This window comes from Glycine max, chromosome 2 (assembly GCF_000004515.6).
Source record: "Glycine max cultivar Williams 82 chromosome 2, Glycine_max_v4.0, whole genome shotgun sequence".
NCBI lineage: Eukaryota > Viridiplantae > Streptophyta > Magnoliopsida > Fabales > Fabaceae > Glycine > Glycine max.
This window is the reverse complement of record NC_016089.4, coordinates 44642846-44654601: the sequence shown is the minus strand read 5'-3', so window position 1 is coordinate 44654601 and position 11756 is coordinate 44642846. Positions and strand designations below refer to the sequence as shown.

Genomic DNA, 11756 nt, shown 5'->3' with positions numbered 1-11756 from the left:
AATATGTTGATATTACTATCTCATTTGGATGCAAAATGGAGGAGAGAGAAAAAGTAACAAGAAGAAAAAGAGTAGGAATACACATCCATCATCAATGACTATCTATCTCTTTGCTTTTAACTTTTTCTTGCTACTTATTACGCCTCACACACACAGTTTCTTCTCTCTGCCCATCCATTTGCGTGGCACGCTTTCTCTCTCTCATTCGCAACACAACCCTCACTTTCATTTATTAGATATTTTATTTATTTTCTCTTAATAAAAAAAGAAAACAATTTATTAATATTATCACTATTATTATTATATTTATGGCAATATATTTTCCTTCTCTATTCTCCGTACTCTGACAACGACCACTGAAGGATGGTGGCACATGCCTGCTGTCACATCAGTCGGAACCAACGGCCACGATTGAACTGTACGGATAATCGAACGGTTCCGATTCCTTTTGTCGAAACACTCTCTCTCCTCTCACTTTCTCTCTCCTCCTCTGCACCCATGTCCAGCTTGGTCGGGACCCCCTTATATATGGCAAAGACCCTTCCTTTACGCTCTCTCTCTCTCTCTCTTCACTGTGTCTTTCAAACCCAAAAATCCTCACTTGGGTCTCAATCCGAAAGCGATAGGCCACAAAAGAGGGCCTTTACTTCCTTACATACTCTCACTTGCTTGTGGTTCCTTGGTCGTTCATATTTTTGATATTTCTTCTTCTTCTTCTTCTTCGTTTTGTTCAGTTTCTTTCATGGCGATCTCGGAGAACGTGTCACCTTTGAAGCTGTTGTTATGTTCCAATTGGGTTCCACTTGTGGTTTTTGCGTTTGCTTGATGTTTTCCTTTTCTGGGTGTTTTTTTCTTCTTTGCTTTTTGGTGGGGTTTTGAGGTTTGTAGAGAGCATGTTGCGGAGCTTCATGGATCCCTTTGAAGGGGTTTTGGGGTGGGTTTGATTTTTTGGGAAGTTGTTGTTTTTTTTTTTTTTTGTTTGGGCATGGAGTGCATTGGCAAGTGGGAGGAGGGGAACATGGGGGAATGCAATAATGATAATTACAATAATAATAATATTAATGGGTTTGGGGAAATTGAGGATGCTGGCACTGAGCTAGGGTTCCATGTGTGTCTGTGATTGCTGAATACTGTGTCTTCAAAAAGGAGGAAAAAGGGGAAAGCTTGATATGAAGCTTTCAACATCAGGGTTGGGTCAGCAGGGACATGAAGGTATCCATTCACTCTATTTTTCTTACCTTTTTAAATTTGGAAAAAATAAAATCATTTAGCACCCTATTCTGAGCTCTTGGTTAGAGTGGACTTCAAATGTAAAAAATTAGTATTAGTATAAAGTATAGTAATATACTAGTATTTGTCCCTTTCAAAAACCTTTTTGTGCTTGCTTCAACATTGGCTTGTGACTTGTGAGTGTTCTTTCCTACTTTTTTTTGTTCCTCTTAATTTTGTTTTTTTCTTTTTGGAGATAATTTGATGTGTGGAATGATGGTAGGAGGGGAGAAGAAGTGTTTGAATTCTGAGCTATGGCATGCATGCGCGGGTCCCTTGGTGTCCCTACCAACTGCAGGGACTCGTGTGGCTTATTTCCCTCAGGGTCATAGCGAGCAGGTGCTTTTTTTACTCTAGTCCCTACTCCACTCTACTCCTTGTTTTTTCAATTTTTTGTCTACTTTGCATGCGAAGGTGGATGCATAACTTTTCTTGCTAATTTTGGGATTGGAAGCAATTCAATCTTATCGTGGTGGATTTTGTTGAATGGAGGATTGGACTGAGCATGTGTGCTGAACAATGGTTTTAGGTTGCTGCCACAACCAACAGAGAAGTTGATGGTCACATACCCAATTACCCGAGTTTGCCACCCCAGTTGATTTGCCAACTTCACAATGTTACAATGCATGTGGGTATTATACCTTCCATGTTGCTTGCTTTGATAGTTGAATTAGGTCTACCTCCCACTAGAGTAGATGCAGTCAACTAGAGGTTGTCTTGATTTTCAGGCAGATGTTGAAACAGATGAAGTGTATGCTCAAATGACGTTGCAGCCGCTGACTCCGGTATATTTTTGCTCTTTCCACAACTTGTTTATCCGTGATAGGCTCATTTCTTGTTTATGGCGTTGACAATTGCGTTGTTTGTAATTTTGTGTGCATAGCAAGAGCAGAAGGATACGTTTCTTCCCATGGAGTTGGGCGTTCCAAGTAAGCAGCCCTCAAATTATTTTTGCAAGACATTAACGGCAAGTGACACCAGCACACATGGAGGGTTCTCTGTTCCTCGTCGCGCTGCTGAGAAAGTTTTCCCTCCATTGGTAGTGTTCATATTTACCCTGTGTTTCAATTCTGGTTAGAATGATGGACTTGGATATATTTCTCTTCTATTTCGGCTGTACAGGATTTCTCACAGCAACCACCTGCGCAAGAACTAATTGCTAGGGATCTCCATGATGTTGAGTGGAAGTTTCGACATATTTTTCGAGGTAAGCTTTTATTTTTTTTGTTGATTCCATTCTTATTATCTTCACATCTTGTCATTTTATAGGGTGAGTTCCACTAAGTTAAAAGAAGATTATAATAGGATTATTTGCTCTATTGAGTGTAATCAAATGGCCTGCTATTTTATACTTCCACCACATATAGACCGTTCCTTGGTTTGGTACTTTGCTTTACAAAAAAAAACCTGCCATTGTACAAAAAATAAAATCTTTGCTGTATGCTAAAGTAGTGGTGAACAGGAATGAAATGTATTTATGGCATTACTGCATTAGGTTAACTAAATTTTGTCGAGCGATGGTTCTTTGCCCTGTCTCCTTATCTTTGCTTTTAATTACTCCTTCTTCATCATATTATCCATCACTTTAGGAGTTTTAGTTTGTCTCAAAACATCGGTCACTTAGAAAATCAAGAAAGCAATATTTTACACATACCTTTTGTAGATAAAAATATTCCCATTATTTTTAAAGCTTTTAAATAATCCTTTTTACATACTTGTAGGGATCATTAATAAGATAGATGCTCTAGGAATCTTTTGACTGACCTATTAATACACTCCAATGAAAACTTCTGAAAATAAAATTTACTATTCAAAAAATATCTGGCTACTATCAATGATCTTGTAAACAATTGGGGAAGAAGATGATGCACTTGAATCAATTAGACACATTTGGTGGAAAATTAATTTTTTCTTCTGTTTGGGACTTAACTCTTAATCCCTCTCAAAGAAACCCTGGTTACCAAGAAACTGATGTAGCAATTCATTTATTGTCTGGATCATGCTCTCATGTGACAAGATCTTAAGGTAAGTTTGAAGAATTGGTATGCAAGGTTGTAAAACTCGAGTTCACTAGTAGACTCCTGTGAGTTTTTGGTTCTAGGTAGAGAGAACACGTTAATTCACAGTCAAACTTGGATAAACTCATGTAAACTCGCATAAACTTTTGAGTCCAAAAGTGAGTTAGTGAGTTTGACATCAAATGTAACTTTTGCCGCCCAATGATTAGTGTTTTACTATGTGGCTCAAATGATTTGAAGAAATTAAATCTTTTTGAAATGTTTTTACTTTAGTAACTTATGCTTTTATGAATTTATGAATGATTTAGTCATTCATGTAGTTTGGTCTTATTTAGTAATAATGTACTATCACTTTATCATCGTGGTTTGCTAATTTGATTTATTGTAGAGTTGAGATATTGAATTATTGTTGTCTTAAGAGAATTATGTTATGCATATATATCATTAATAGGTTTATTATTATTATTTTTTATAATAGGTAAACTCTTAAGTCGAATCTACAAATGGTTCCTTGAAATTGTAAAAGACACAGAAAAATGTCATTTTCTAATTTGTTTTCTGAAGTATAAAACAATTAACAAATGAGATATAAACATAAAATCGTAATTGATGCCACTAATGTGTTATTACTATGTTTGCATGAAAAAATATTATGATTATCTGTTCAGGCCATCATGAAATTTTTTATATAATGTCTATTATTAAGCTTGATTGAGTATTACTTGACATTATAAGCATAGAATGAATATCATGTTAAAGGTGTTGGATTTGGAAAAAGATACAAAGTAACACGTTACCAATAAAAAGTACATAATGTGTCAAATAGTTAATAAATTTACTAGTACTATATCACTTTAAGAAACGGTTTATTAGGATTTTCCTTTATCTAAACAAAAAAAAGTATTGATTATTAATCTTTTTTCATCAACTTATCATGGATTATTGGGTTCTATAATTTAATGCCTGTGGCTAATTGTATAAATTAAATCTTACATGTATCAGTACACTCACTAACAAGAGTACAAAGTAAGATGAAGGGTCAATTAAGTAGTTAAAAAGACCAAGGTTATCAAATTGAGATTCAAATCGTGAATGACTGAGCTAATTTTTAATCGTGATTAAAAGATTAAGAGAAAATCAAAAATTTCTTCCAATATTATATAGATGAGATATGGTGTTCAGTGTTATAATTTTATACTAGAAATAGATTAAACAACTTAACCATAAGTCTTTCAGAATAAAATTATTAGTTTTATCTGAGATTATGAGCCTTTATTTTAGAAGAGTGGAAATGAAGCAATGGAATATCAAAATAGAGGGCATGCATTGAATGAGTTGGTGACAAAAAGTAGTAGACTAATCAAATATGATAATTTGCGAAGTGCTCCTTAAATTCGTTTTCATTTAACAATTTTAGCTTGTATGACTTTTCAATTTTTTCATGAGAATTGGTGAAAGAAAAGTTAAAAAAAGAAAAAAATTAATGATTTGTTGAATCATGTAATTCGTATCGATGATACAAAATTGCACAGATTTGTTCATGTATCGTAAGATGCAAAGTCATTTGAGATTCATCTTATGATCTGAATCAACAGGTAGCTGAATTGTATCAAATTCTGAGATTGTGAGATTCGAATTGTATTGAATCATAGGATTCAAATTGTGAGTCGTTAAATTCTAATAACTAAGGAAAAAACATTTGTAAGATTGAAGTTAGAGTGAGATGAAATCCTTGGTGTAATGGCTTACCAAAATTGCATTGATTATCTCTGGCATTAATCAAGGAAGTCAAAACTACACACTGTTATGATTTTTGCATTCTGCTTCGATCCTGATCAAACTTGAGCTCGTTTTTGTGAGATTGCACAGGGTTGATGTGCTGGATTGTTAAATCAATAGGATCTGGCGATGTTACCTTGCTGGCTGAGTGGCCTATTTCTGAAACTTAAAACCCAAAAGCCCTCTCAAAATGTAAAGAACCAAATCCTAGGATGGCTTCTCCCATTCATTTGACCTTTTGCCTAAAACTCAGCTTCAATTGTGGACTGTAGGGGCTTGATTTGGAGATTTGATATGATCCATGAGTGCTTCTGATTGAGTCTTGCTGTTCAATTTGTGGATGCTTCTATCTGCTATTTGTAGTTTACTAAGACAGTATTTAGTTTCTCAACTGAAAATGCAGTCAGCTTGGGAGCAGTGCATGTGATGGTTTCCTTATGCGTCTTGGCTGGTCAGCACATGGGTGTGTGTGGCTGTGTCTCTGGTTGGACTGCTGTTGGTATTTTGGGTGGTCTATGATGGTTTTTCTAATGTGGGAAGATGTTATGTTTGTGTAGTATAGCAGTGATTCAGCGGATGTGCTGTGTTATGTTATGTTGTCAAAAAAACTTATTTCTAATATTATGAGGTGCCACCTTACTTGAGTTATGACTTGTAACTTTCTTATGCATTTCTATTGAAATTTAATCTATAGTGATGTGATTTTTTTCCTGGTCATGTTAGTATAAACAACTTTAGTATTGTTTGAATAATGTACTATATCCCATAGGAAATATAGTAGATCTTTTAGGTAAGTCTATCTTTCACTTATAAATAAAGGGATTGATTCAAATCCTGATGAAGTAAAAAACCTCTGTCCATAATATAAAACATACCAGGGTTGAGTTTCTGGCTTTACTTCCTTGGCTAACCTTACATAAGTATGCCTAATAATCCTTGAAAGCAAGGCCAAAAAAATTGACCATCTTCTGTGAAATCTGTATTATCTTTTGCAAAATGTTATGCAAGTTTCTAGGTCACACAAATAGAACAATATAGCAAACCTTTGCCATGACAAATACATCCAAGTATGCTGGTAAATCAGTATATTAGTTCAATTGCATAAAATTTTATGTAACTTTTTAAACCTAGCTGTATTACAAGCATGGAAAACTAGCTGCATTACCTTTTGACAATGAGCATCAGCTTCTTCAAAGGAAGTTCCAAAAAATGAGTTCTTTAGTCTTCCACTGGGCCTCATTGCCAGTGATGTATGTAGATTTTTTGTACTTTGTTAGGGTAACATATTTCTATCAACCCTCATACAATATTTGGTAGCTTGTGATTTGTTATGCTTAAGAAACACAGATGAATCTATCTGATGTAATAACTACTGACTTTCTTTTTGGTTTCCTACATTTGTTTTAATTCACTATAATTAGTTTTTCTGGGTTCAAAGGCAGTGTTTCCATTAAAACAGAAACACATCAAACAGTTGGTACATCTTTTAGAAGTTAGAGCTTGTGTGCAAGAATCATTGTTAATCATACTACTTATAACATTTATTATGATTATTATTATTTCGGGTTAACCCTTTTTCTTACCAAAATCTCTCTTAGACCAAACATAAGCTGTTTAGAATTAAAAAAATAAGCTAAGTTCCATTACACACTTATATTTGACTAAACATTGTTGGTCTAGTTGTATCTTCTGCACAATATGATAGGTCTATTGCGTGTTTATCATTTCAGGACAGCCAAAACGACACCTTCTTACAACAGGCTGGAGTGTATTTGTTAGTGCCAAACGACTAGTAGCTGGAGATTCTGTGCTTTTCATATGGTGTTTATTTTGTTTTATCTTCTATGCTACCTTTTCTTCCCCTTGGATGCTGCAAACTGCTTGTTTATTGTTTTTACATCATTTTTAGGAATGAAAAGAATCAGCTTCTTTTGGGAATACGTCGTGCCAATCGACCACAAACTGTCATGCCATCCTCAGTTCTATCTAGTGATAGTATGCACATTGGGCTTCTTGCAGCTGCTGCTCATGCTGCAGCAACTAATAGCTGCTTTACAGTGTTCTATAACCCAAGGTTGTATTTACTATCTACATTTCCATTTCTGAATCTGATACTTATTTATTAGAAATTATAATACTTGTTTTAACACCTACCTACATCATGGACAGGGCTAGTCCATCTGAATTTGTCATACCGCTTTCAAAATATATCAAAGCTGTGTACCATACGCGTGTTTCTGTTGGTATGCGTTTCAGGATGCTTTTTGAGACTGAAGAATCAAGTGTCCGCAGGTATTTGTAGCCATTTTTTTTTTTCTTAAAGATATGTTACTTTTTTTTTTCTTAAAATTTTGGACATTTTTCTTGCAACTCTTAGATCAGATAGTTGTATTTTGCAAGGGCTAAACGTAGTTATAAATGTGTATGACAGAAGATGTGCCTTTTAAAATAGCTTACTTATAACAAGGTTGATATGGCATCTGCATCTATTGTGTAAGGAGGCAAGTTTATTGATAACTGGATTTATGGTTATAAAATAGTTATACAAGGCTCCAGAGTGATTTGGAAATAGTCAGTTGCTTAGTTTTTTTAAACAGCTTTAAATTTTGGGGTTTAAGAGAAAAGAGTTAGCAATTACAATCTGATGGCAGTGGAATCAACGGCTAAGTGCTATTCTCTGGTTGTCTGGTATTGTACTTTTGCCTGTGCTTAAATGCTTTGATTGAAATGTGAACCCCCCCCCACCCCCCAAACACAATGTTTTTAAGGTTTCAATCTAGCAGTGGAAATTGAGGTAAAAATATTATTCTGAGTGTGGTGCAAGCCACCTATGTACTATTTTTCCTTTACTTATGCAAAAGCTACCTTTGTACTATTTTTCCTTTACTTCTGCACAAGCCACCTTTGTTTTGCAGGTACATGGGTACAATAACTGGCATAAGTGACCTGGATCCTGTTCGTTGGCCGAATTCTCATTGGCGATCTGTTAAGGTAAAGTCATCACAATGTAATACATGTGATTGGCTAGCAGTTTATATGAAAATGGTCCTTTCTAATTATAAACATACTTACATAGGACTATTAAGAGGGTGAACCTTAGTACAACGGTAAGGTTGCTGTCATGTGAGCATGGGAACTAGTTGTGAAATAACCTCTCTAGCTTTCTGCCCATGGTAAAAATGCATGCATTTAACACTCCATAATGGCTATAAGTCTATAACCAACATGGGTGACAACCTAATGCATTTGGCTTCCTTTTATTTTTTCCTTGCTGTTACATGTGTTTTGTGGATTGTGCATAAGGAGGAAGATCTTCTCAGTTGTAACTTGTAACCATGTTTTATAAATAACCTTTTCTAGACCATAATTAATTTATCCTGTTTCATATAATTTATTTTGTATTCCTCTTGCTTCATTAGCCATATAGTTTGTTGCCTTCTTGATCAACTAGTTATTTTTTGTTGATGTAACATGTAAAACAGGAGACCTTATGATAATCATAATTTCAAATTTGATATCAGCCTATCAGCTTCATCCCCTTGCCTAAAAAGGCTCACATGGTCACACCCCTGCAATGTGCTGCAGCATTTTGATTTTGCCACATATTTATTATTAAAAGCAGCTCTTAGTATGGCATCTGTTAAGAGTCTTCTTTTCTTTTCTTTACCTTGTTTTTGCATCTGTTATGGATAGGTTGGTTGGGACGAATCAACCGCTGGAGAGAGACAGCCACGGGTATCATTATGGGAAATTGAGCCTTTAACAACGTTTCCAATGTATCCATCTCTATTTCCCCTCAGATTGAAACGACCCTGGCATCCGGGCACCTCTTCTTTTCATGGTACATGCCTGTCTATCAATACCATTTTTTTTTCACTACTTATCTTCCATGTGACACATCATAGAATCAATGTTGTGACAACTCTAATGCTATTGATTGGATGAAACTCATGAAAGAAGAAATTTTTATTTTTAAAATTTAAAGCGAAGGCATAATTTGAGAGCATTTTGCTATTATATTTTTATTCACATTTCTCCCTTTCACCATCCAAAAAGGGAAAATGTCAGGTTTTCAAATATCCCCCTCCCCCAATTTTATTTCTCATTATCCAATAATGCTAACATAAGGGTGATGTTTAAGGAAACAGAAGTAAAAAAAGGTTTTATTTGAAAACAACGTATTTATTACATTGAAAACACAAAAATCATCTAGTACTTTCTTTTTTAAGTAATTGAAAGTATTTAATAAGGTATATGTAATACTCTTTAACCAGGGTCCTTAGGCAACACAATTTTTTTTTTTATAAAATTAATAAAATTGGATATTAAAGGCTTGTTAAGGTAAATCTAGTTAGCCACATAAGATTTCTACGACTTGAATTCCTATTTCATCCATTTTTCATGTCCAAAATAATAGGGATTGGTTCTTTTTTTGTATTCATCTATATTTTTTTCTCTAGTGTCTCCTACTCCCTCCTTATAATAAGTGGACATGGTGGTTTTGAGGGCACTTCTTTTGTCTTCTTTCTTTACAAAGGATCTTGTTACAGATGGCAGAGATGAAGCAACTAATGGGCTTATGTGGCTGAGGGGTGGACCTGGAGACCAAGCTCTCAATTCCCTGAATTTTCAAGGTTCTGGTTTGTTGCCATGGATGCAGCAGAGAATGGATCCAACTTTACTTGCAAATGATCATAATCAGCACTACCAAGCCATGTTTGCATCTGGTTTGCAGAACTTAGGGAGTGGAGATTTAATGAGACAACAAATAATGAATTTTCAACAGCCTTTCAATTATCTTCAACAATCAGGAAACCCCAATCCTCCTTTGCAGCTTCAGCAACCGCAAGCAATTCAGCAATCCGTATCTTCTAATAATATTCTACAGCCACAAGCCCAAGTAATGGCAGAGAACCTGTCTCAGCACCTCCTTCAGAAATCACACAACAATCGAGAAGACCAAACACAGCAGCAGCAGCAGCAGCGGCACACTTATCAAGATACAGTTTTACTTCAAAGTGATCAGCTCCATCAGAGGCAACACTCTGGTCTACCTTCACCGTCATATTCAAAACCAGATTTCTTAGATTCAAGCATGAAGTTCCCTGCTTCAGTTTCACCAGGACAAAACATTCTTGGTTCACTTTGTCCTGAAGGGAGTGGTAATCTCTTGAATTTATCCAGAAGTGGTCAGTCCATGCTGACTGAACAGTTACCTCAACAATCATGGGCCCCAAAATTCACACCGTTGCAGGTTAATGCTTTTGGCAACTCAATGCAACATGTGCAGTATTCTGGAAAAGATACCGCAATGGTGCCACCACATTGTAACTCGGACACCCAAAATCCTATTCTATTTGGGGTCAACATCGATTCATCTGGTCTTCTGCTCCCTACGACTGTCCCGCGTTATACTACTGCATCAGCGGATAGTGATGCATCAGCAATGCCATTAGGAGAGTCTGGATTCCAGTCTCCTTTATATCCTTGTGGTCAAGATTCATCAGAGTTGGTGCAAAGTGCAGGGCAAGTTGACCCTCAAAACCAGACACGAACATTCGTCAAGGTTTGAGTCATAAATATTAGTCTTTGCAAAATGAAGCCTTTCTCTTACTTAAATATTCTTGTTTAATCATCTTTTCACAGGTTTACAAATCAGGGTCAGTTGGGCGCTCACTTGACATCTCCCGGTTCAGCAGTTATCATGAGCTGCGGGAGGAGTTGGCACAGATGTTTGGTATTGAGGGGAAATTAGAAGACCCTCTTAGATCAGGCTGGCAGCTTGTATTCGTCGACAGGGAGAACGATGTTCTTCTCCTTGGAGACGATCCGTGGGAGTAAGTTCAACTTCAACTTACAATATAAAGTCTTGTTAAATCAACTTGTGATCTAATAAATACATTTGGCATTCTATCTCCAAACCTTCAAATAAGTAAACATGCTATACTTGTTCATTTTACTTGGCTAAGTTTTGCTGACATTTGTTTGTTTCTTTTTGGTGCGTGGATTTCCTGCATAACCTTTTTGTAGATCATTTGTCAATAATGTATGGTATATCAAAATACTTTCACCTGAAGATATCCATAAAATGGGAGAACAAGCCCTGGAATCCCTTGGTCCAAGTCCAGGACAGAGGCTGAATAGCACTGGTGCAGATTCTCATGAAATTGTTTCAGGACTACCATCAATTGGCTCCCTTGAATACTGAGAGAATTTTAACATGTATTTTTCTCTCAGGTCCTACGGTTAAGAAGACTATTACATATCCACATGTTTAGTACTTCTGTTTGAACACTACTTTTCGACCTTGCATATCTGAATCAATATATACTGTATTGTCTGTTTCACTTTCAAAAACATCGTTATTATTTCGTAGAGGATTGTTGAGATTTTCAGGACAAAAAATCTATATTATATATATGATGAGAAAGAAACCTAGGACAAACTTTTGTGCCAATTTGTAACTTGTGCTCTGAAAGCTAGAAATAGTGTTACTACTACTTGTAGCATCTGATTAACCCCTTGCACGACTTGTACAGTAGAAAAAATCTAGAGAAGGCCCCATATTTTCATCTTTTTTGACGGCTTTGCTTCCCTGTTCGGTGGTCAAAACATCACCTCATTGTAGGACTAACTTTACCACTTTTAGTTAAGTTTGTAACTACCTTTGAGAATATTAAAATAATTTCT

General features: G+C 35.7%; 1 protein-coding gene across 4 annotated transcripts; it reads left to right on the top strand.

Annotated features, from left to right (window-relative positions):
* The first annotated feature begins 552 nt into the window (after positions 1–552).
* ARF8A (auxin response factor 8a) lies at positions 553–11523 on the top strand. Of its 4 annotated transcripts, none has more exons than XM_014769457.3 (14): positions 553–1212; positions 1466–1608; positions 1799–1897; positions 1998–2054; positions 2153–2308; positions 2392–2476; positions 6797–6887; positions 6976–7140; positions 7236–7358; positions 7982–8057; positions 8760–8907; positions 9617–10632; positions 10713–10903; positions 11097–11523. In XM_014769457.3, the coding sequence occupies exons 1-14, from the start codon at positions 1170–1172 to the stop codon at positions 11272–11274; spliced, it is 2571 nt and encodes an 856-aa protein (XP_014624943.1). In that variant the 5' UTR covers positions 553–1169; the 3' UTR covers positions 11275–11523. The 4 variants fall into 4 exon arrangements, with proteins under 4 accessions (XP_014624943.1, XP_006575466.1, XP_040864550.1 ...); XM_006575403.4 differs by having other exon boundaries at positions 554–1212; positions 1493–1608; XM_041008616.1 differs by lacking the exon at positions 553–1212 and having other exon boundaries at positions 1500–1608; positions 1724–1897; positions 2002–2054.
* The last annotated feature ends 233 nt before the right edge of the window (positions 11524–11756 follow it).

What these genes read in the sequence shown, in the direction of transcription:
- ARF8A (XM_014769457.3), top strand. Translation starts at nt 1,170, where the DNA reads ATGAAGCTTTCAACATCAGGGTTGGGTCAGCAGGGACATGAAG. An exon ending in GATTCTGTGCTTTTCATATG is followed by an intron (nt 6,888 to 6,975) that starts GTGTTTATTTTG and finishes CATCATTTTTAG; the next exon opens with GAATGAAAAGAATCAGCTTC. An exon ending in GGGCACCTCTTCTTTTCATG is followed by an intron (nt 8,908 to 9,616) that starts GTACATGCCTGT and finishes ATCTTGTTACAG; the next exon opens with ATGGCAGAGATGAAGCAACT.